The sequence below is a fragment of the Arctopsyche grandis genome, chromosome 1 (genome assembly GCF_051622035.1).
Source record: "Arctopsyche grandis isolate Sample6627 chromosome 1, ASM5162203v2, whole genome shotgun sequence".
In the NCBI taxonomy this organism is placed as follows: domain Eukaryota; kingdom Metazoa; phylum Arthropoda; class Insecta; order Trichoptera; family Hydropsychidae; genus Arctopsyche; species Arctopsyche grandis.
The window spans coordinates 30,112,114-30,132,718 of NC_135355.1; the positions used below are offsets into that span (position 1 = coordinate 30,112,114).

At 34.1% G+C, this 20,605-nt stretch overlaps 2 protein-coding genes across 2 annotated transcripts in view; one reads left to right on the plus strand and one right to left on the minus strand.

Annotated features, from left to right (window-relative positions):
- The window catches only part of smash (smallish), a 138,608-nt gene extending 125,301 nt beyond the window's left edge, over nucleotides 1-13,307 (plus strand). The window contains exons 7-19 of the mRNA XM_077428180.1: nucleotides 1,743-1,955; nucleotides 3,097-3,239; nucleotides 3,748-3,889; nucleotides 3,972-5,297; nucleotides 7,474-7,860; nucleotides 7,934-8,272; nucleotides 8,429-8,698; nucleotides 9,159-9,212; nucleotides 9,979-10,358; nucleotides 10,433-10,562; nucleotides 11,339-11,455; nucleotides 11,538-11,802; nucleotides 11,881-13,307. Coding sequence (XP_077284306.1) covers nucleotides 1,743-1,955; nucleotides 3,097-3,239; nucleotides 3,748-3,889; nucleotides 3,972-5,297; nucleotides 7,474-7,860; nucleotides 7,934-8,272; nucleotides 8,429-8,698; nucleotides 9,159-9,212; nucleotides 9,979-10,358; nucleotides 10,433-10,562; nucleotides 11,339-11,455; nucleotides 11,538-11,802; nucleotides 11,881-12,068 — 3,954 coding nt within the window. The 3' untranslated portion in view covers nucleotides 12,069-13,307. The remainder of the gene's footprint in view (nucleotides 1-1,742; nucleotides 1,956-3,096; nucleotides 3,240-3,747; nucleotides 3,890-3,971; nucleotides 5,298-7,473; nucleotides 7,861-7,933; nucleotides 8,273-8,428; nucleotides 8,699-9,158; nucleotides 9,213-9,978; nucleotides 10,359-10,432; nucleotides 10,563-11,338; nucleotides 11,456-11,537; nucleotides 11,803-11,880) is intronic.
- Nucleotides 13,308-15,654: 2,347 nt separating this feature from the next.
- GlyRS (glycine--tRNA ligase) lies at nucleotides 15,655-18,256 on the minus strand. The gene has a single exon (XM_077441459.1). The coding sequence runs from the start codon at nucleotides 18,160-18,162 to the stop codon at nucleotides 15,997-15,999; it is 2,166 nt and encodes a 721-aa protein (XP_077297585.1). The 5' UTR covers nucleotides 18,163-18,256; the 3' UTR covers nucleotides 15,655-15,996.
- Between the last annotated feature and the right edge of the window lie 2,349 nt (nucleotides 18,257-20,605).

The window sequence follows — 20,605 nt, forward strand, 5'->3', positions numbered from 1 at the left end:
AATACACTTCAACTGTAACATATACACTCCACTATGTAAGACAGTAGTAAGATTGTATGAATACACTAATAGCAAGAAATCAAATTCTCATTGTGTATGATTGACACATCGAGCCAATCAATGAAACGAATCCATTTGTAAATCCACGTACCTGTTATTTACATTTAATCGAAATGATCAGTGTATGTGTTCAGCTGGTGCATTCAGTCCGATTTGACAAAATTTTCGTCTAGAATTGGGATTGTACGTAAATATTTTATACAATCATAGTCATAAAATGTTAAAATGTACTCCTGTGTATTTTGACGTAGAATATAAACCATAGATACCATCGCTCACATTTACAATTAAGATTTTATCCGTCATTCTGTACATGGAAAAGTACAAATCGTGTAACCACATACAAATTGAACTGGCTTGCTTTCCCACTGTTCATAGTTATGAGTTCACACACCAATTTCGACCAGTTCAGATTGGAACTGGTATTGTATGTGAACTGTGTGCTCAGCCGACCGAACTTCCGACTCAACCATCACCATATGTAGATAGCTGACCGTGAACATCAGCATCACCGACATTTTTCGGATTTATTTATATACCTGCCTGTAATGATTACACAGATAAGATTGTACGGATTTGATCGATTTAATAAACTTTGCTACTCTCGGTTGCACTCGATAGTCGGATACTTGGCCGTACTGTTGTGGAGATGGACGTGGTCTCTCGCCAGCAATCGCCAGGGTCGATCAGCCGTGACCTTCGCATCCTCGCCCTTTGGTATTTTCAAGAATTAACATTCCCCAAGCCAAATATCAAAGGTGACGTAGCGAGGAACTTCAGAAGGTCGAACGATTACTGTCTTAACAATTTTGTGCACGTGCGGGTCGTTAAGGGTTAAAGTGAAGCAAGAAAAGCTACGAACATTTTTGTACTACAAATCATTGTTTTTTTAATAAAAATGTTGATTACTCGTTCGTTGTGCTAATGAACTGCATACGCATTATGTTTTTGCTGATTATTCTCAAAATGAAAAAATGCACGATTTATGTTGGTACATCAGATGGTTTTAGCAGTAATTTGACATTAAATTGTGTCACATTACCTTGAGAAAACAATTTTTTTTAATATTTGCATATTTTTATTAAATAAAGTTGCATTTTACTTTAAAAAGCCGATAACAAAATAGGATGTTTGCCTTATTAAAGGCGCAGACACACAGAATCGTGCGGTACGGCATGCCAAGATAGATTTCAGCTGTGAATGGGCGTGTCTTATGTCATTGTTAATTTGTACGGTCTTATTATTTCGACAAGTTTCTTCTACGTTTGTTCAAATATGGCAATCACCGTTATCGATCCAGGACAAACTTATGTTAATACAAGGAAAATATACCATCGAAAAGACTCCATCAAAAGACATCAGACGTGATAACGTTTTTTTACATTAAAAATTACTATACTATTAAAAAAGAAAGTACCACGTACCACTCTGTATCTGTGCCCTTAAGCAAATGACCTCTGTCCAAAGAATAATTTAAAGATTCAGGATTTTTACAAGCCTCTTCTATATTTACTTCGCTTATTTAAGTACATATGTATGTACATAACTATACCTATTGAAATAATATCAATGCGATTTTGTTTCATTAGTTTTCGAATGATGAGTCGCAAACTAATTTAGAAAGTTATTTGTCACCTTTGGGCTTTCACCTTGTTTCAATTAGTTTTCTTTTCGCATTACAGTTGTGCATGGAGAGTCCAGAGTACCTACAGGCAGCGAGGTCTAGAGCTGCGTCGGCTGCTGCTCCAAAACCACCAGCTAATGCTTTGCAATTCGTGAAGGTGGGGCCCTGCCATTTGTACAGATCAGCTCAAGAGCAGCTACGGAAAGCTGAAGAAGTCAAGAAGCAAACCGCCAAAGATGTACGTCGGGATCACCATGAGGATTGGCAATCGGTTAGTAACCATTATTGTCCGAAATTAATACAAGAATTAATTAATATTAATTAATTTGAAGAAGTACATACATATGTATGTACATATATATATTTATTTTGATATACACACATCATATGTACCATGATAGGAATTACCTCAAGGCGATACATATGGTTGGATTAATTTTTGTACATTTGTAAGTACTAACATTTTTGACAGTTCATAGAATACAAATAGAGGCATCTATGAACAATCAACAAATTTTTGATACACAATAAATTTGCGAGAAATACATTATTTGGGTAGCATTTATAAGATTCAACAAATTCGAGATGCTAAAAACTTAAATTTGCGAGAAACCCAAGTAGGGGGAGGATACCGATTTATTGGATCCTTCACAAAAATTAAGTTAGAAAATTGGAAGAATCTAAAATTAGACGGTCGATTTGTATTTTTTAATAACCACAAGACCTCGCCAGCAGCGTATTTGGCTGGAACTTGAACCCACGACCTATCTACTGGTATGAAATAGCTCTACCAGTGCACTACGCTGTAGCTATGGAAGAAATTGAGGAAATCATATTAAGTAATAATGTAATATACAGGATCTCAATTCTTAGTTCAAGGTTGATTCTGCCAAAAATAATTATTGAAATCGTTTGATATGAAAAACATTACATACATAAATATGTAGATCCGAAATCAATAGGAATTAAATTGTGTATTCGTGTTGAACTACTTCCTATATTTTATGCCAAACGAGTTTTGAACTGTGAACTCTGAAAATGTTATAATTATTGCATTTGTTCTGGATAGTATACTCGTATATTATAAGTTATTTTACTGTTCAAAATTTTCCTGTATGGGTGTTGTTATTTTTTAATTTAACAATATGCATACCGAATAAAAAAATATAATAGTTGAACTTGAGAGTTAATTAGTAGATGATGATGATGTTAGCTCGAAAGACGAGCTTAAGTTTCAAACAAAAAACTATTGTTTTTTTAAAGGCAAAGGTCATCGGTGATTACCATAAAAGACAAACTTTTTTACTTGCATTAGTGAAACGCTACGCGCACAGGCGTTTATAGGTGGAGAAATTTCTAAAATTGTGTTTTCGTTTAGGTAATAATCCCTTTTATTTGTTTTTTTTTTTTAGAATTTGGACAATTGGAAAAGCTCGCGACGAAAGCAGGTGGAACACATAATCGAACGGTGTGTGGAAGTGAAAAGGTTAGAATCGGAAGAGCACGATCGAGCGCGTCGACGCTCTAAAACCTTCAATGAAATGATGGAAGACAGGTATTTTTTTTTCAATAGAAATAAAATACATTTTCAACGCTAAAAATAAACTTTTTTAATGAAACTAACTTATATTCGAAATTAAACTACGTGTAACAAAATGAAATTAAAATATAAACAGTAAAAATGTGTATTTAAGGATCGCATTGAAGCAAAAATTTATCAAATTAACCCTTCCCCCGTATAATTTGTGAATTTTCTCAAAATATATTGTAAAGAATTAGTTCAAACTTGTTAGATATTCTGTGAGATGGCGTTAATTACGACATCGCACACTCATCATCGTTATTGTTGTTGTTTTTTATTTTGGAATTTTCTCATACAATTTTACCGTTCATTGTGTCGACACTTGTTGCACTGGCAGCTGCACTCGTACTTCCTTTCATTTTTCTTTCCGTGAGATTTCGATTGCGTCTAAACACTTTCACTTGTTAACTGATGGTACATGTACACATTGAATAATTTCTCCTGTGCTGAAATAAAAGTTAACCTTTGTAAATAATTTTAGGGCCGGCCGACGCAGCAGTCGTGCCCCACTTCCCATTTACAGCGAAGAAGACAACAACGACCTCAGCGACCTAGGAATAGGCACCAGCAGTGCTTCTGGAAAGAGTAGTCTTTCGGAAGACTGCGACAATCATAGTTTAGCTGTAAGAATATATTGATTTACTGGTGGAGTAATGTTACTTTTGATTTGTAGTACTTATATATTTCTTATGTTTGGTGTTTCAGAGTGACGGTATGGACCTTGATAAGAATCACTCAGACTTGGACAACATGTCGAGCAGTGACACAGGCAATAGAAAGCTCGGTTCTAGTGCGAACGAATACGACACATGTACGACAGCCACGATAAGCTCCCCAGAACCGGAAGAATACACATACGAGGGTGCCATACAAAATTACAAGTCTAGAATCATATCTAGTAAGTTGTCCAGTGATGCCATTGTGACAACAAAAGTCAACGGCATAAAAGAAAAATCGCCAGAGTCGAATGGTGTTCGAAGACCTTCTATCGGCAGTAAAATCGAAAACAAACTGTCATCATTCGAATCAAAACGAGAATCAAGTGTTGAAAATTTGATAGATAAAAAGCCACTACCCAAAGTTGATATATTGAAAAAGAGAGAAGTTTTTGAAAAAGAAAGTTCGCCAGAATCTAATGGGCTGTCAAATAAATCAGCCGTCAAATCTGATTTTACAAATTCAAAGTCTATTAAAGAAAGGCTTTCCCATTTGGAAAAACTCTCTGAAGATACTAACAATATCAATAACAAAGTAAATAGCAAAATTGCTGTTAATACTACAACACTTAAAGATCGTCTCAACAGTTTGGAAAAGACGGTAGATTCTGTCGATAAGAATAATTTCAATAAATCAAACGGAGATCTAAACAGTTCCGTATCTATTAAAGATCGGCTATCAAGTTTAAATACGAAAAATACGTCTGAAAAAGTAATCGTAAATACAGTCTCGACTCCGATCGTTACAACAACATTAAAAGATCGATTGGCAAATCTGGACTCTGCCAGAAGTAAAGAATCAAATTTGAATGTGTCGCCAGAGAGAGAGGTGATTGAAAAGTTCAAATTCAATAGTGTAACTAACGTATCTGATTCTAAACCCCAAAACGATCATCAAATAAACGGTCAAACAAATGTCAACGGATTGGTCGATATCAAAAAATTCCACCGGTCCCTGGATAGTTTGGACACCGATGATAATCTTCTCTCTGAAAAGTTCGAACGCATCCAAAGTTTGGAAGATCTATGCGGCGACATTTGCACGGGAACCGATACTGATCGCGAAGACAGCGGAATCCACACCGGAGACGTCTCATGTGCCGTCTCTCAAGACGACGAACCATGCGATACTTTCTCAGTTGCCTTGCTGAAAACGTCGACAAACTCTCAAGACACGGTTATATTTAATGAAGAGTTGAAGAGCGTTGAAGAAGCGATTTCCTTACAAGAGGAAGAGCCGATCACTCAAGAAGATAGTGTGTGCTTCGACCGAGATGAAGAAGATACGGTGAAATCCCTGGATCCGGACAATAGCGTAAGTCTACACGACAATTCGATCTCTTCGGAAAGTGAGCATATTGTTTTCGAAGGGAAAATGCTGATACATGTAAACTTTAACGAAATAAATTCTTTAGTTAATAATAATAATATTAATAATAGCAAAGGTATAGATTCAACTAACGATACTAATAATACTTTTAGAGATGAATCGAAAGCTATATTGTCTTGTGATAAACCTGTGGTGACGGTATCTGAAATGTGTACTAATCCAACTTATTCTTCGCTATCGACCCGATTCAAACCTCCACCTTTGTCAAATTCCAATAAAATATATCCCGATCATTGTGCATCGCCGAACAAATTTGCTCAGAGTCCGCCCGTTTTAGAATCGACAGGCCGATGGACCATTTTACAGATTAATAATAAGAGCACACCCGCTAGTCCCGTTGTCGACACAACGCCGAATTATCCGATTAACGTCATCAAAGAGAAGTTCGAGTCAAACTGTCACGAAGAAAAGTTTGTCTTTCAGGCCAATGGAAATTTCATATGCGACATTTCCAAAGCCATATCGGCTGATAGTTTCAATTGTAATAAAAATATCATGAATGATGTCAACTAAACTATTGAATATATGTGTATGTGAAATGTGTATGTTGTACGTTTACATTTCTAAAAGCATTGTAATGTTCATTGCTTTTGGTGAAATGTTTTCATTGCATTTTTCTATGATACTATTCAATATTTAATAACACTTTGAAAATTATATACATAAGTTACTTCGAGGATTTATGAGGCATAAAATTATCCATAATATGCAATCGAATACATATTATTAAATTATCTCATGACATTGTATCAACATTTGAATAATAACAACTATTAGAATGTATTGACGATAGATCGTTGTTACCTTTATTATATAATGCACAAATTATGATTGTGACAAAATACGATACCTCAAAACTCCCTTTATTATATTTAGATATGTGTAATACTGTTAATTAAACACATCATAATCCTTGAACTGTAATACATATTTTATATACCTATATATTTATTGACGTATTGTAGAAGCAATTTTTTTGTAGAAATATAATTAAAATTGAAAATAATCATAATTATTTTCATAATGTACCTATTGCCCCCCTCTTAAGTACATCTCATGACGTCAAACGACTGTGTATTCTGTTTTCTTCTCATTCTTATCTCATTACATCTACTAAAACCTCCAAGGTTGCACACTTCATATTCACACCGACTGACATTCAGATGAGTTTCATTTGCATCATTTATTTCAAAATGTGACTAGTGAATTCTCGACCACACTCTAAACGGATTCATGAGATTTGCCATGATTCATTCATTTCTGTAAAAATTTCCTAGCTATGCTATCATTCTGGTTTCTCGTTTGGATAATAAAGCAAGGAGTTCAACACGTATGTCTTTTCATACCTTTCTTGGTGTTCTGTGTACTTATGTGTTATTTAACTTTTGCATGAGTTTTTTTTTTATATTCTCTGTTGTTTTTGTGCTGTGAATGCTTTTTTTTAATAATTTATAAATTTAACCACATCTGCTTATGTATGTATGTTTTATAAGGAGATACTCTTCAGTATAAGCCTTCATGAAATGTATAGCGTTTTATATGTATTGTATTAAACTACGTCATAATTAATAAGGCTATGCTTACTCTAGTATATAATATTTGTAATATCATTTGAAAATTATTACATTCATTACATATTTGATGTATATATTTGATATTTTTTTATAATACAAAACCTGACAAATAAGCGTGTTACGTCACGTCCTTGTCCTATAAAAATCATTTGTTTACATACATATATACAAAAAATATCCAATTTGCATACAGATTGTGAATATAATTTTTGTTTCGTGTATTTTTATCATTTAGCAAGTTTATCTAGTGATAAAACTAATGTTCAAATTGTACAGTGATAAGTTTTATCACCGACTAGATAGGGGGGGTTTTTTTTTTGTTTAAATTTTAAAGTTAACCTAGTGCTGATTTCAACGATTAGTGTTTTCAGTTACTTTCGTGTAAAATCACCTGATTAGATATCTTGCATGCAACAATTTTTATTTGATTTTGCATGAAGTTCACTATTATTTGTATGTGTATATGCATGCATTTTTAATAATTGTATATGTTGTAATAATGTCTAATCATATATTGTATGTTTTAGGTGTTTGACGCTTTAGAAAGCGCTTTCCAATTAATCGATACCGAGGATCAAATCGAACCACGTGCAATTAAAATGACCGAAGACAAACCCGCAAACGCTGTCCTGCAGCAAGTGGAAGAACATATTGCCAAAACTAATGTTACTTCCGTTGAAGCAAATGCACCAGAATTTTCTGTAGACTCTCCCGTCATTCTAAGAGAACCACCGGTTACAAAACCTATACCGCTGTATGAAAACGTTGAATTATTGTATCCACACGGCAATACTTCAAACAGCGACGTACTTGGATTGCCTCTAGGACGACCTGTCAGTGCAATGCTACCTCCAAAAGAGAAACCACCTCCACCTCCCGTTGATGACATAGGCGACGATGAACTCAACGGAGATGTTAGTACAGTTTTCCACCATTTCATTTATTTACTGAATTTTTATTTTACTAAAGTATTTATATCATTTTTAGGCTCCACTCAAACGCCTCAATTCGACGAAGCGTATCAAGAAAGAGATCCGTAATAAGCGTTCTAGTTTTCTCGGCATCGAAGGAATGGACGATGATAGCTATCTAGAACCTGAATTGAAGCTCGCTCCAAGGCCAGACATCACCACGTTTTTGCAGGAAGAAAGTCGTGTTGATAAAATGTATTATAGAAAATCGCTCTATTACGACTCCGATTCGAATCTTGGCGAGAGTCGCGATTCCGGAGTCGAATTAGATCGCGTGCACTCAGATGACCCATGGTCCAATAAACAGACATCACCAGATGTATTGTCGGAACAGCATAGTCGACAAGGCAGTGAGGTAATTAAACAAATATTTGCTATAATTAATGTATGAAATTTAAAGTAAATAATATGATATTTTCTATTTGGTTTGAGGATTCAAAAAGAAATATTCAAAAATTTTACTTTGTGTGTCTATTTTATTCAAATATTAATATCTTTTTCTTTTTAACAGCCATTTACAAACACGAGCTTAACCTCCGATGAAGACATATGCAAAAAGGAAAGCGATTTGATTAGCATTGTCGATAATAATGAGAGGAATTACGTAAATATTGTTGCAATGCCGCATCAAAATGTCATGGGACAGCAATTAACGTATAAATTAAAAGAACTTGAACAAGAAAAAATGATTCTCGAAAATCAAACCCACGTCAATAGCGAAAATAATGCAGGCGATAAAAATCGAATGAAAAGTCTCGAAGACCAAATAAAAGAACAACAAGTTAGTATTTAATGTAATATACTATTTCAGTTGGAAACGTGTTATCTAACATCTTAAATCCATCGATAATATGTAATTAACTTTTTGTCTGATAACACGGATTGAGATAAAACCCAATTATAAATTATTATATTATGGTGTTTATTCGTTGATGCAAACTGTTACGCGTCGTTTAATGCTATTTTAATACATCTAACATACGCCGCCTTAAATTTATTGTAACGAATACTAAATTGATGTCTTGCTGTGATTAAAAACGAAAATGTTCACTAAAAATATTCAAACGTAAAGGGAACTCAGCTATGTGAATATATGTATATGTAAATATATCTTTCCAAAGATGCTATATTTAATTGACTACAAGCAAAAAGTAGCTGAATTTCCTTTTAATCTATTAATTTAATGAAATGCATCCCTTATTAACCGTATATAACAAACATGGTAACTATTTTAATTTCAGAAAAAAGAAATAATCGAAAGGTGCAATGATTCCTATGATGATGGGCACTCTGAGGTGAATAATCAAATACAATTGACACCATTAAATCGTGCATATTAGATATAATCTTATTATTATCTTAACCAAACTATGACAAATTATATAAATGTGTATATCCATATTTTTTCTACTTTCATACTATTTTTTATACTTGGTGTGTGCACTGTATTATATATCATACTTATAATATATGTACATATATGTAAAACGAGATTTTCTATCTAATAAAAATCAATTTATTACATCAATTTTTACTATTATATTATACGTACATATTTATATACATCTCATAATTTTATCTAAAAGATTAAACATATATATTCTTGAATTAATAAGAAAACCATATCTATGAAGACACTTGCATGTTAAATAAAAAATGTGTCATTGATCAATCACACACTATCTTGAACGATTTATGTGCAAAATTTAACAATATGATTAATTCTTACTCATATACATTTCTATTATTACCATTTTATATCTTCTATTATCTGCTATAAAAGTCTTAGAGAATTTATGCTGGCAAAAATCAACATTGACAAGCATTACATTATGTATATATACTCAACATTTACTAGGTATAATCAAATGAAAACTTTCCACACTGATTACACTGAATCAAATGATACACGTTCGTCTTTGCCGCTGTCGATTCTCTAATGCTAACAACACCATTGTTTTTGCCATTATCTATTTCGCTTACCATAATATACAGCTTTACATTATCTATATCAATAGAAAGATACAATGATATGTCTAAAATTTAATTTAATTATTTCAGGAAGTATTGAGGGTAGAAAGGGAATTGCTTCAACTGGAACAGGAAGAATTAAAACGCCAAAGGGACAGTCTTATGTTCAAGGAAACCCAAGCGCGTCGTATCAACGGCAGATCTCTTCAAGATATAAACATGGTGCAATCTTTTACCACACCGCTAACGAAAGAGGCACCAATCTATTCGTATGCCCCTCCGACTCCAGCTAGTGTTAACTATCGTCAATCAATGCCAGATCTTGCTATGAAACAATCTGAACTGTCTCATTTTTCTCCGATGAATTATACAAACGGACCAAAGAACACAAACAAAAAATTACCTCCACCCATTCCTCCGTCGAAGCCGACTCGAAGTTTGGAATTGCAAGAACGTGAAATCACGCTTAGGTATGATTTAATGTGATATGTAACTTTTCAAGCTCATTTCAAGCATTTTATTTATTTTTAACTCAATATTTTAGGAATAGCAGAATACCGTCAGCTGAATATTCAAACATTGACGACTTGATGCTGAGGCAAAAGCCATCAGAGCAAGTTCAACAATCGAACAATATTCATTCTCACAATCAGATGTCGAGGCACACTTTACAGGTAATTTTATTTAACCGTTATTTACATCTTACGTTCTAAAGGCTATTTTACTTTTTAAATAAATTATCAGGCCAGTTTTATACATTTCAACGGGGAAAATTGCTGTATTAAAACCTGATTATTAATTTTAAATTCTTTGAAATTTTGATAATGTCAATTTATCTTTGGTTCGTATAAGAATTTGATTGATGTATGTAATTTACGATCCATATCTGTGTATACATATATCATGTTCTAATATATTTTTTTATCTATTTCAAATGATTATTATCATTTGAAATAGTTTATTTGTCTTATAGTAACATACAAATAACGGAAAATATACATACATATTCACAATTTAAAATGAACAATGATATTATACAAACATTCATCATTATATAATAAAGTAGCTGAACCCCGGCATGCGTTGCAATGCCATAATAACGCATGCAATTCCCGTTCCCGTTCCCATTTTTCGGAACAACGCAGGCAGCGAACACCCTGGTCGCAACGCGAAAACGTTTTTCCCGTTTCCGCTCCCGTTTTTTCCCGTTTTTTTTTCACGGTAATCTTCCCGGACATGCATACAACAAATCCTGAAAGTTCCATCGTAATCGCTTCAGTGGCTTAAGAGCCTATTCGAGATACACACACAGACATTCATTTTTATATATATACATAGATATATTTAAATTCATATTATATCATAAAGAATTACATTCATATCCCCACATATTAATATTATTAGTTGTGTCAATCTTAACTATTATTGAAATAATTTATTTCTCCTGTAGGCATTGAGTGCTGCTCCTCGTTCACGATTGATCCCCACAGCTGATTGGCTTCAGCCAAAGCGTCGCTCGGAACCTCCACAAAATTTCAATTACAACCATCAACATTGGCTCATTCAGGTATAAATAATTGCATCGACACACTCACACACCTGCAGAAATGTAACCTCGGTGCTAAATTTCTATCGATTGAACTTTTCAGGAAGCAGAACAGCGGCGAATCGATCAATTGAGAAGCAACATTAAAAAGCAGTCGCAATCAACAAATCAATCCAACGGGACAAGATCTAAACACCTTCCGGATGCCGTCATTCAGACGTTAACCCAAAGAGTGCAGAACATGAACACAAACAGACCGCCTCCACCGCCGCCTACTGTAGCTCCTGCACAACCTGCTGCCGACACGTCTGAGAAAATGCTCAGCGTCAGCGGAAAAAAAAAGTGCTCCCATTGCGGTGAAGAATTAGGTAATGACTACTTTTCATCATTGTGTTATTGAATGATTGATCTATTACTTAGTAATATAATTGAATTTTTAATTTTAGGACGTGGAGCCGCTATGATCATTGAATCTCTGAGATTGTTCTATCATTTGTCTTGTTTCCAATGCTGTGTCTGTGGAGTGAGGCTGGGAGATGGACGACTCGGTGCCGATGTACGCGTCAGACACAACCAACTTCACTGCCACAATTGTTATTCAAGCGATGATGGCGTCAAATTCAGTTGTGTATGAAAATATTAACCTGTCAATGGCAAATCTCAACTCCAATACGTTTTACATTTACAATTATGTTCCCGTTGTGTTAATATATGTAGTACATATATACATATATGCAAAATATATTATTGTTGCTATTGATTCTGAGACTTTTATGAAAAATATGGCGATCGTTCAATTTGTAAAACAGAGTGTAAAGAATTAGAACAACCTAAAAAAAAATTGTATGTTAGGTTATGAATGTTCTGATTTCATTCTATGAGAACTGAAGTTTTTGGTTATTCATATTATACAATCGCCAAAATATGTATGTTAACTTCATTGTAAATTTTTGTATATAATGGATTTGAATTGTGAATTTATATCTAGTTAAATTTGTGCAATTATTATATTAATATATATTATCAAACGATAAGACTTAAGCCGTTTAATATGAGAAAAGGAGTTTTTTTTGTTTTTCGTTGCATTGCACACATACATATATAAATATATATATTTGTTTAATACAGTGATAGAATCTTGGACCTCATAGAATCTTCAGAATCGAAGAATCTCACCAACGCGCACCGAACGTCAGCGACGGCAGCCGTGATTAAATATCGGCATTTTATATACCGGACTTGTTATTTTATGAATATCTAATTGTATTTTTTGAAAATACTATTCGTCGAATCAAAACTAACATTATATTGTTTATACTGTATATAATCATATTACAAACATGTATGTATAATCAAACACACAGATGTGTCATTGTTTTGTTCAAATGTTTCCATGTAAAAAAATATTGTAAAATTTTTTTAACGTTGCCATTTTACCAGAAACTTAAATAAGTATTTATGTGAACGTACCATTTTTTTGTCGTCCTGAATCTGCTAATCATCTATTAGCATCTGAGAGATATCATGGACATTCCCCTCCAACCCTGTATAATTTTTACATGTGAATATTATTTATTTGTGTATTATTTCTTAATGTTGGACATTCAAAAGGGTGTACGTATGTAGAGTGACTTACTTGATTTACTTATAATTTAAAATAGAATCAACATTATTACCTTTATCTTATAAGTATAAGGATTAAGTTTTATGTATATATAATATCTTGTGATCTACACGAAAAAATATGAATACAAAAATGTACCTATATAATATGTTCATTCATTTATATTTGTATACAGAATTTTATAATACTTAGTTTAATTTGTAATTTTTATAGAATTTTAAAATTAAATAAAATGTTTGGACAATCAGTAAGTAGCTTGTATTTATTTATTCATTTTTCTTCCATAATTTTATTGAATTTACATGCATTGTATGTACATATGTATGTATGTTTCAGAGAAATAATATTGCCAGTGAAGTTATATTTTCACTAGCGTTTCAGTGAAATCCTAACTGAATATATTTCACTATTATATGTATTATATACACTGACTCCGACTCTGACTTTTACCTTATGCTTCGACTCTGAATGCGACTTGAACGATTTGTGCTTTCAAATTTCTTGCCAACGTATTGAGTCGCGGGCCTGTAGGCCTTTTAGATTTAGGGGCCCAAAAGAATTTTAAATTGAAATACTACATATTTTTCAAATAAAAGTTGTAAAAATTTAATTAAAACTATTCATAAGACTAATGGAAGCACTAGTTAAAAGTTTATACTCCAAATTGAATGTCAAATCTTCACGATTTTGTACTCCTTTTCACGACATTTAATAGTTTTCCGTTATGATACAGTAATAATAATTGACTGCAATTATCTATAACCCCGATTTTAAATTTTAAAAAAATATCTATATATATAAAAATGAATGTCTGTGTGTGTGTCTCGAATAGGCTCCTAAGCCACTGAAGCGATTACGATAGAACTTTCAGGATTTGTTGTATGCATTTCCGGGAAGATTACTGTGAAAAAAAAAACGGGAAAAACGGGAATGAGTGTCATTTGCTATAATTTCAAATGTTTTCGCGTCGCGACCATGGTGTTCGCTGCCTGCGTTATTCCGAAAAATTGGAACGGGAACGGAAATTGCATGCGTTATTGTGGCATTACAACGCATGCCGGGGTTCAGCTAGTTGGTTAATAAAATATTTTCGTTTCGTTTGTGTATTGTGAATCACGTTAACGTATTTGATATTGTTCGAAATTTTCGGATAGTTATTTTATTTTATATGAAATATTCGATAACGTAATTCAATATAGTTTTTTTTTTCAAATTAATAAAAAACTAAAGGAAATTCGACGAGTCAACTCAGGGTCAGTTAATTAGCTATATTGTAGATTGAACATGAAGAAGCTTCTAAAATGTCTTTGTAAAATGTAATTGAAGAATTAGTGACTGAAGGCGGGCAAAAAGAAAATTTAAATAATGCGAGCTAATTATCAATTTAATTTAAAAAATAAAAAACTAAAGGGGGGCCGGGTCTTTCGCTAACATTTTTGCATGTGGGCCCAATTTTACTAGTTACGACACTGAATAAATTAAACTAAAAACTTGAATGAATTAATTTATTGAATCTTTGGTAATGAAATATGTATAAATAAAAAAGTAAGTATGTACATTCATAGTAAATGTGTATGAATTTCATACAAAGAAATCAATTTAATAAAATAAAAATGTATTGAGACTGGAAAAACAATCGCTTTTGGCCACAACACATCAAAAAACTAAGTGTAATTCAACGATTTTATCTACAATGTAATTTAAATTCATGATTTTTATAAAGAAATTATTTATTTTAACTTATTAGTACATAGATTTAATTCAATAAAATTGGTTGTAAAATTCTAGTTGACGCATATCATAATACTATTGATTAATAAAAAAAGAAGTCACGAGTGTGAGTCAAGTCGGAGGCTTGAAATGCTACGATTCTATATCGCTAAGTATATTGCATTGTATTTGTGAACAATTTTTCAGTTCCACTGATTCAGAGCAGCGAAATGTAATCTATACTAGTAAACATTCAATATAACTTCACTGGAAAACACAGATCCACTGTAACGTATATATATGTTTGTTTACGCGTGAAATGATGTGAAAACTTCGATATGAAATTTATCACTCATTGAAGAATATGTGTGTAAAACAATGAATGATTGAAAACGAAAAAATTATGTAGATTAATAACAGATCATACCTAGGTTCTGCTTTACACTTTTTAGTCATCTCCAGTTTAGTTTAGACATAATTTTATTACCTTTCGAAGACTCTGCATTCACAACTGTTCATATATGAGAGTAATGATGTAATATTTACAAGAATGATATCATTTCGGAGTAAAAGCATTTCTGCCTCTCTGCAGACAAATCCACATATGAGAATCTTACGCTTCGATAACTTACCGTGTTAACGTTTACCTAAATGTTTCATTTATTACTATAAATCATATGTTTTGAACATCAAAACACTTTTGTCAACACAGCTGCTCACATACCTTGTTAAACGATGACATAAAAACTTGATGAATCTAAATTTTGTTATAATATACCAAATATTTGTTAAATAAAGTATAGTAAAGTGCATTTGCACAATTCTTACATTTATCTGAAAATATCGCTTTATCGTAAAATTGAATAATACTCGTATTATTGCTCTCCAATTTCTATAATACCATAAAATATAAGGTTACAAAATACAAAAGGTTAAAAAAAAGATTCATACAATGTAAAATGTTTTTATATATTCAAAAATGAGGCAAGTATTCAAAATAAATTTACAAAAAGCCATTTTAATAATACAAGTCATCAAAAATTCAAGCCGACATTCATATAAAGCTTTCTATACATAAATATTTTTTTGAATAAAAATCTTGATATCGTGACACATACAAATCAGCATGATTGAAAAACATTAACAATTTTAGTGCAGTTTTTTATTAGGAATAAAAATTCATTGCGCAATAGTCATACAGTAAATGCCACATATAAAATAAATAAATCTAATTCGCTTTCGGGTTCTCTTGCTGTTCGAATTTGGGATACTTCTGCTGCATGTCCTTCCACTTAACCGATCCTGACGACAGATCTTTCACGACTTGAGCTAAGTCGTCAACGGGCAGCCTCAGTTGGCTCATCTCATCGCGTTCCCTTAACGTGACAGTATGCGGCACAGTCAAAGTATCAAAATCGATAGTCACAGCATACGGCACACCCAACTCGTCAGTCCTAGCATACCTCCTTCCGATTGAGCCAGAGGAATCATCGACCTTATGCGACACATCTACTCGAGTCAACGCATTGGAGAGGGTCTTGACGAAAGATTGGAACTCAGCGTTTCCACTAAGCGGCAATACGGCACACTTGATTGGAGCAACTAGTTGTGGTAGGGAGAAGTATGTTCTCTGCTCGTCTCGTACTTTGAAATTTTGCTCCAGAGCACAATACATAATACGGCCAATGCCGAATGAAGGCTCAATGACACTAGGGACGATCTCTTCAACATGAACGGTTTTTTGAGACGTTCTAACGCTGACCATTTCGGACGTCAACTTAAACTCTCCAGATGCTGTTTTGAGAACGTACGCTTGAGATTCGTCTAATGCCTTTTTCAAATCCTTGATTTGATCTTCGTCAAAAGCAGCCAACGTGTCGTTGATCATTTTAGCATCTTTCTTGAACAACTTGCCGATCGCCGCTCGCTGAGGTACGGCTTCGGTGATTTCTATGTCTTTTGGAGCTGGCAGTTTTTTCTCGGCAGCTAAACGTACTCCTGTAGCTTTAGCGTGTTGTGTCAGATCATATGCTGATCGATCAGCACACCCGACGCATTCTACCCAGCCATAGCTCGATAGACATTCAGCGTCCCAACAGTCGCATGCATAATGAGCCATTTCATTGCTCATATGTTGACGGAAACGTAACTTATCAGGCTTAATACCAACATCTAAAAGATACATATGAATACGAGCCATGAAGTAACCGAGTGTTTCATTATTAACAATGCCTTTAGCCACAGCATCTCCAATAGTCATCGTCTCCGCTGATTTACCCTGTTCTTGATTATTCGCCGAGTATAAGAGCAATGCTGTATCTTTAACACTTTCAAACTTAGGATGTTCCTTCGAGTCACAGAAGTGTTCTATTTCGCACATAGTAAACTCCCGTACTCTCAACAACCCAGAACGTGGAGATATTTCATTCCTGAATGAATTTCCGATTTGAGCCGCGGCAAATGGCAAACGACCTTGATTGAATTCGAGAAGTCGTTTAAAATTGACGAAAATACCCTGAGCTGTCTCCGGTCTTAAGAAACCTTTAATAAGACCAGTCGGACCAATTTGAGTAGCAAACATCAGGTTAAATTCGATCGGAGGAGTGAGATCGTTGCCGCTAATTGGTGACTTCATATTGAACTTGGTCAAGATTTCAGCCATCTGATCGGCATTCATTCCGTCCAGCTTCACGGTAATATCTTCACATTCATCTTTTAATTCTTTAGTAGCGTTCTTCTCCGATGCTATCTTCTCAAGATGAGCTTTGATGAGATGATCGAGGCGGAAACATTCACCAGTTTTGACGTCTTTAGTCATCAGATCGGCGAATCTTTCAACGTGGCCAGAAGCTTTGAGGACTGGCTCCGGAGTGAGAATAGAACAGTCGACTTCCAACATCTGCTCCCTCAGTACAAAAAATTGCCTCCAGTGTTGTATCATGTTCGCTTTTAAGGCACAGCCCATCGGTCCGAAGTCGTATTGGCCAGTAATACCGCCGTAGATTGCAAAAGATTGATCGTAGAAAAAGCGCCGCTTGAGGAGATCTTCCATCTTGGCCCTGTCGAAGGTTTGATGAGATGGCGTAAGTGAAAGTTCGGCATCTTCCAGAACCTTCTTCCGAGCCTTCAATTCGACTACCGCCTTTTTAACGTCCAAGTCCGGGGCTGACTCCTGCTTGAGCTGTCTCACGAGATCTCCCTGCTGCTTGACGCGCTCTCTCAGAGGCGCGAGCTGGACCTCAATCGCGGGATCGACCATTTCTGAATGAATTGCTAATACTACTTTTCTATGCTTCTTCTTTGTTCCCCACTGCGAACTGAGACGTATTCCTATGGGATCGTGTGTCTTGAAGAGTCTGGTGAGTTTGAGAGTTGTGGAAAGGAGTTGACGCATCCACACGTCTTCGAGCTGCGGCAGCCACGTGCCACTGCCACTGCCACTGCCACTGCCACTGACAACTGTCACTAAACACCCTCTCACTCGTCTTAACGTTTCATTTTACGGCCAATGCATACCACCGTTTCATCATCTTTTATTTAATTTTATAATCGAGATTTTGTATCTATATACGATTATTTTAGATGTGAATGTTCTCTCTTGTAACAGATATAAGAGAGAACGGCATAAACCATCAATATTATATACTAGCGGAAACCTTAATATTGATGACAATGCATTACATTTTTTACATATTTCTACATATGTGTAGGTTTATTGGTAAACGAATTAAGGTCTGTTGATACCTAGTCAGCACGTACCGACTTCAGCAGGTATCCAGCCGTACGAAAAGTATTATTTGGTACATTTTGTATGGGTATGTTCATTTCAACCGTCACGTTTACGCCACGGCAGGCTTACAGCAGTACCCGACATTTCCTGTTCATACCTTACAGCAACATCCGTCAACGTATCGTATCCGTCTTTTTGGACATCGTGGAGATATACACGCGAATTACGTGCCATGAGTCTGCCGCTTTGGTGTTTTGGACCAATTATCGATAGTGGCAGTTGACAGCTGTTCAATCTTTCTACATAGTTTTGGCGCAAATATTTAAAAAAAAAAAAAAAATTTTTTACGGAAATATTTAAAAAAATTTTGTCCATCATCCACAAGCTCCTTATACAGTGTCCAAAACTCTCCTTCGATTTTTCTATTTTTTAACATGGGATGCACATCAAAACGCCTCCGTGCTTTTTTATTGCCTTCTTGAGCTTCTTCTTCCAACAACAACGTGATTATACATCATTTTTCGTTCGATAAACGCCGAAACATTTTTGCTGGCTTGTATTCTGACGCGTAGCTACGAATGCACGTGTATGCATTCATATTGTAAGTACTCGACAATACGACGTAAGCAATATTGCGCCGTATCGTCATGGCCTGTAATGTATAAGTAAGCCGATTTTGCCTTGCACTCGGCCAAAGTGCTGTGAACGTGACGTGACCGCGACGTGTAGGTAGATATGAATAGAAATGTAATAAAATGACATATTGGAAACGGAGTCGTGCAGTGCTGAAGCCGTTCAGTGCTGTTAAGTATGAACAGACCTTTATTCCGTAAAAAGCGATCTCGCGCACGTCACTAAAATTTTGATCACGGAACATCTGACATTCGAGTTCTCATTAGTACATACAATATTTCGCGTGCGTGAATTTTGATTGATGGAATTTTTGGGTGCCATATGTTCCGTGATCAAGTTTAAGTGACGTGCGCGAGATCACATTTTGCGGAATAATCACTGAAACAGATTTATTATACATATCTATTTCGATTTTGATTTTTAAATACTTTTATTGGTAATAAATTATATCTGAGTCTATTCTAATAGTTACTGATCCAGTGATCATTATTTATTTTACACTTTTTTTTGTTACTACATATTTTTATATCATTTTTATTTTTATGATAATTTATATGTACATAATAATAGGCAAAAAACTTAAAAACCTATTAGAAATTCTTCTGATCATATGTATGTATGTATTTTTGGTTCGGTGATTACTCCGTGCAAAACGATTTCGCACACGTCACTAAAATTTCGACCACAGGAAAATATTTCATCTGGCACCGGAAAATTCCATCCATTCCATCTATCATCGACCGAATCACCGAACCCATAGTGCTACATATTCCGTATTCGCGATTTTCGTGGCAACGATTGTCGTCGCAATGTGCGAAATAATAGTCCGTTTACCGTATTTTTTATTTATTTATAGTAGTTTTGAACCATTGTGGCTTTACAGGAAGAACCTAACCTACATTTGATTATGAAAAACAGAAAAATAAAATACATATATAAAATAAAAAGCAAAAATGCAAAAGCAGAAAAACATGATAAAATGAAAAAATAAAAATAAAAAAACAGAAAATAATACATAAGAAAAAGAATAAATGTACAAAAGTGTAAAAACCAAGAAATGAAATCCAAAAATCACATTCTTAGTTTCATATTAAATAAAAGAAAAATAGTACATAAAAATGTACATAAGGAGAAAGAAAAAGAAAAAATAACATAAAATAAAACAATATATAAATAAAAATAAAATCACAGCGAGGCCCAAAAATTTTATATACATATGTAGAAGGGTAAGATCTTACGATCTGTAATATAAAAATTAAAAAAAATCAGTGAAAAACTGTTTAAATACAAATGAAACTATTTTTAAAGTTTAACTTGGCACTTTTTATATATTTACTTTCATAAGTAATAGTAATAAATAATAAAATAAGAACAGCAGAACAACTTTTCTTGTTAAAAAATAATAAAGCGTACAAGGCCGTACTCTGAGGCCACAAATCGAAATAAAAAAGCGAACATGCAGAGAGGGCATTGT

Bases quoted from the DNA above. Each gene is read 5' to 3' on its own strand.
- GlyRS (XM_077441459.1), bottom strand. From the start codon at position 18,162: ATGCGTCAACTCCTTTCCACAACTCTCAAACTCACCAGACTCTTCAAG.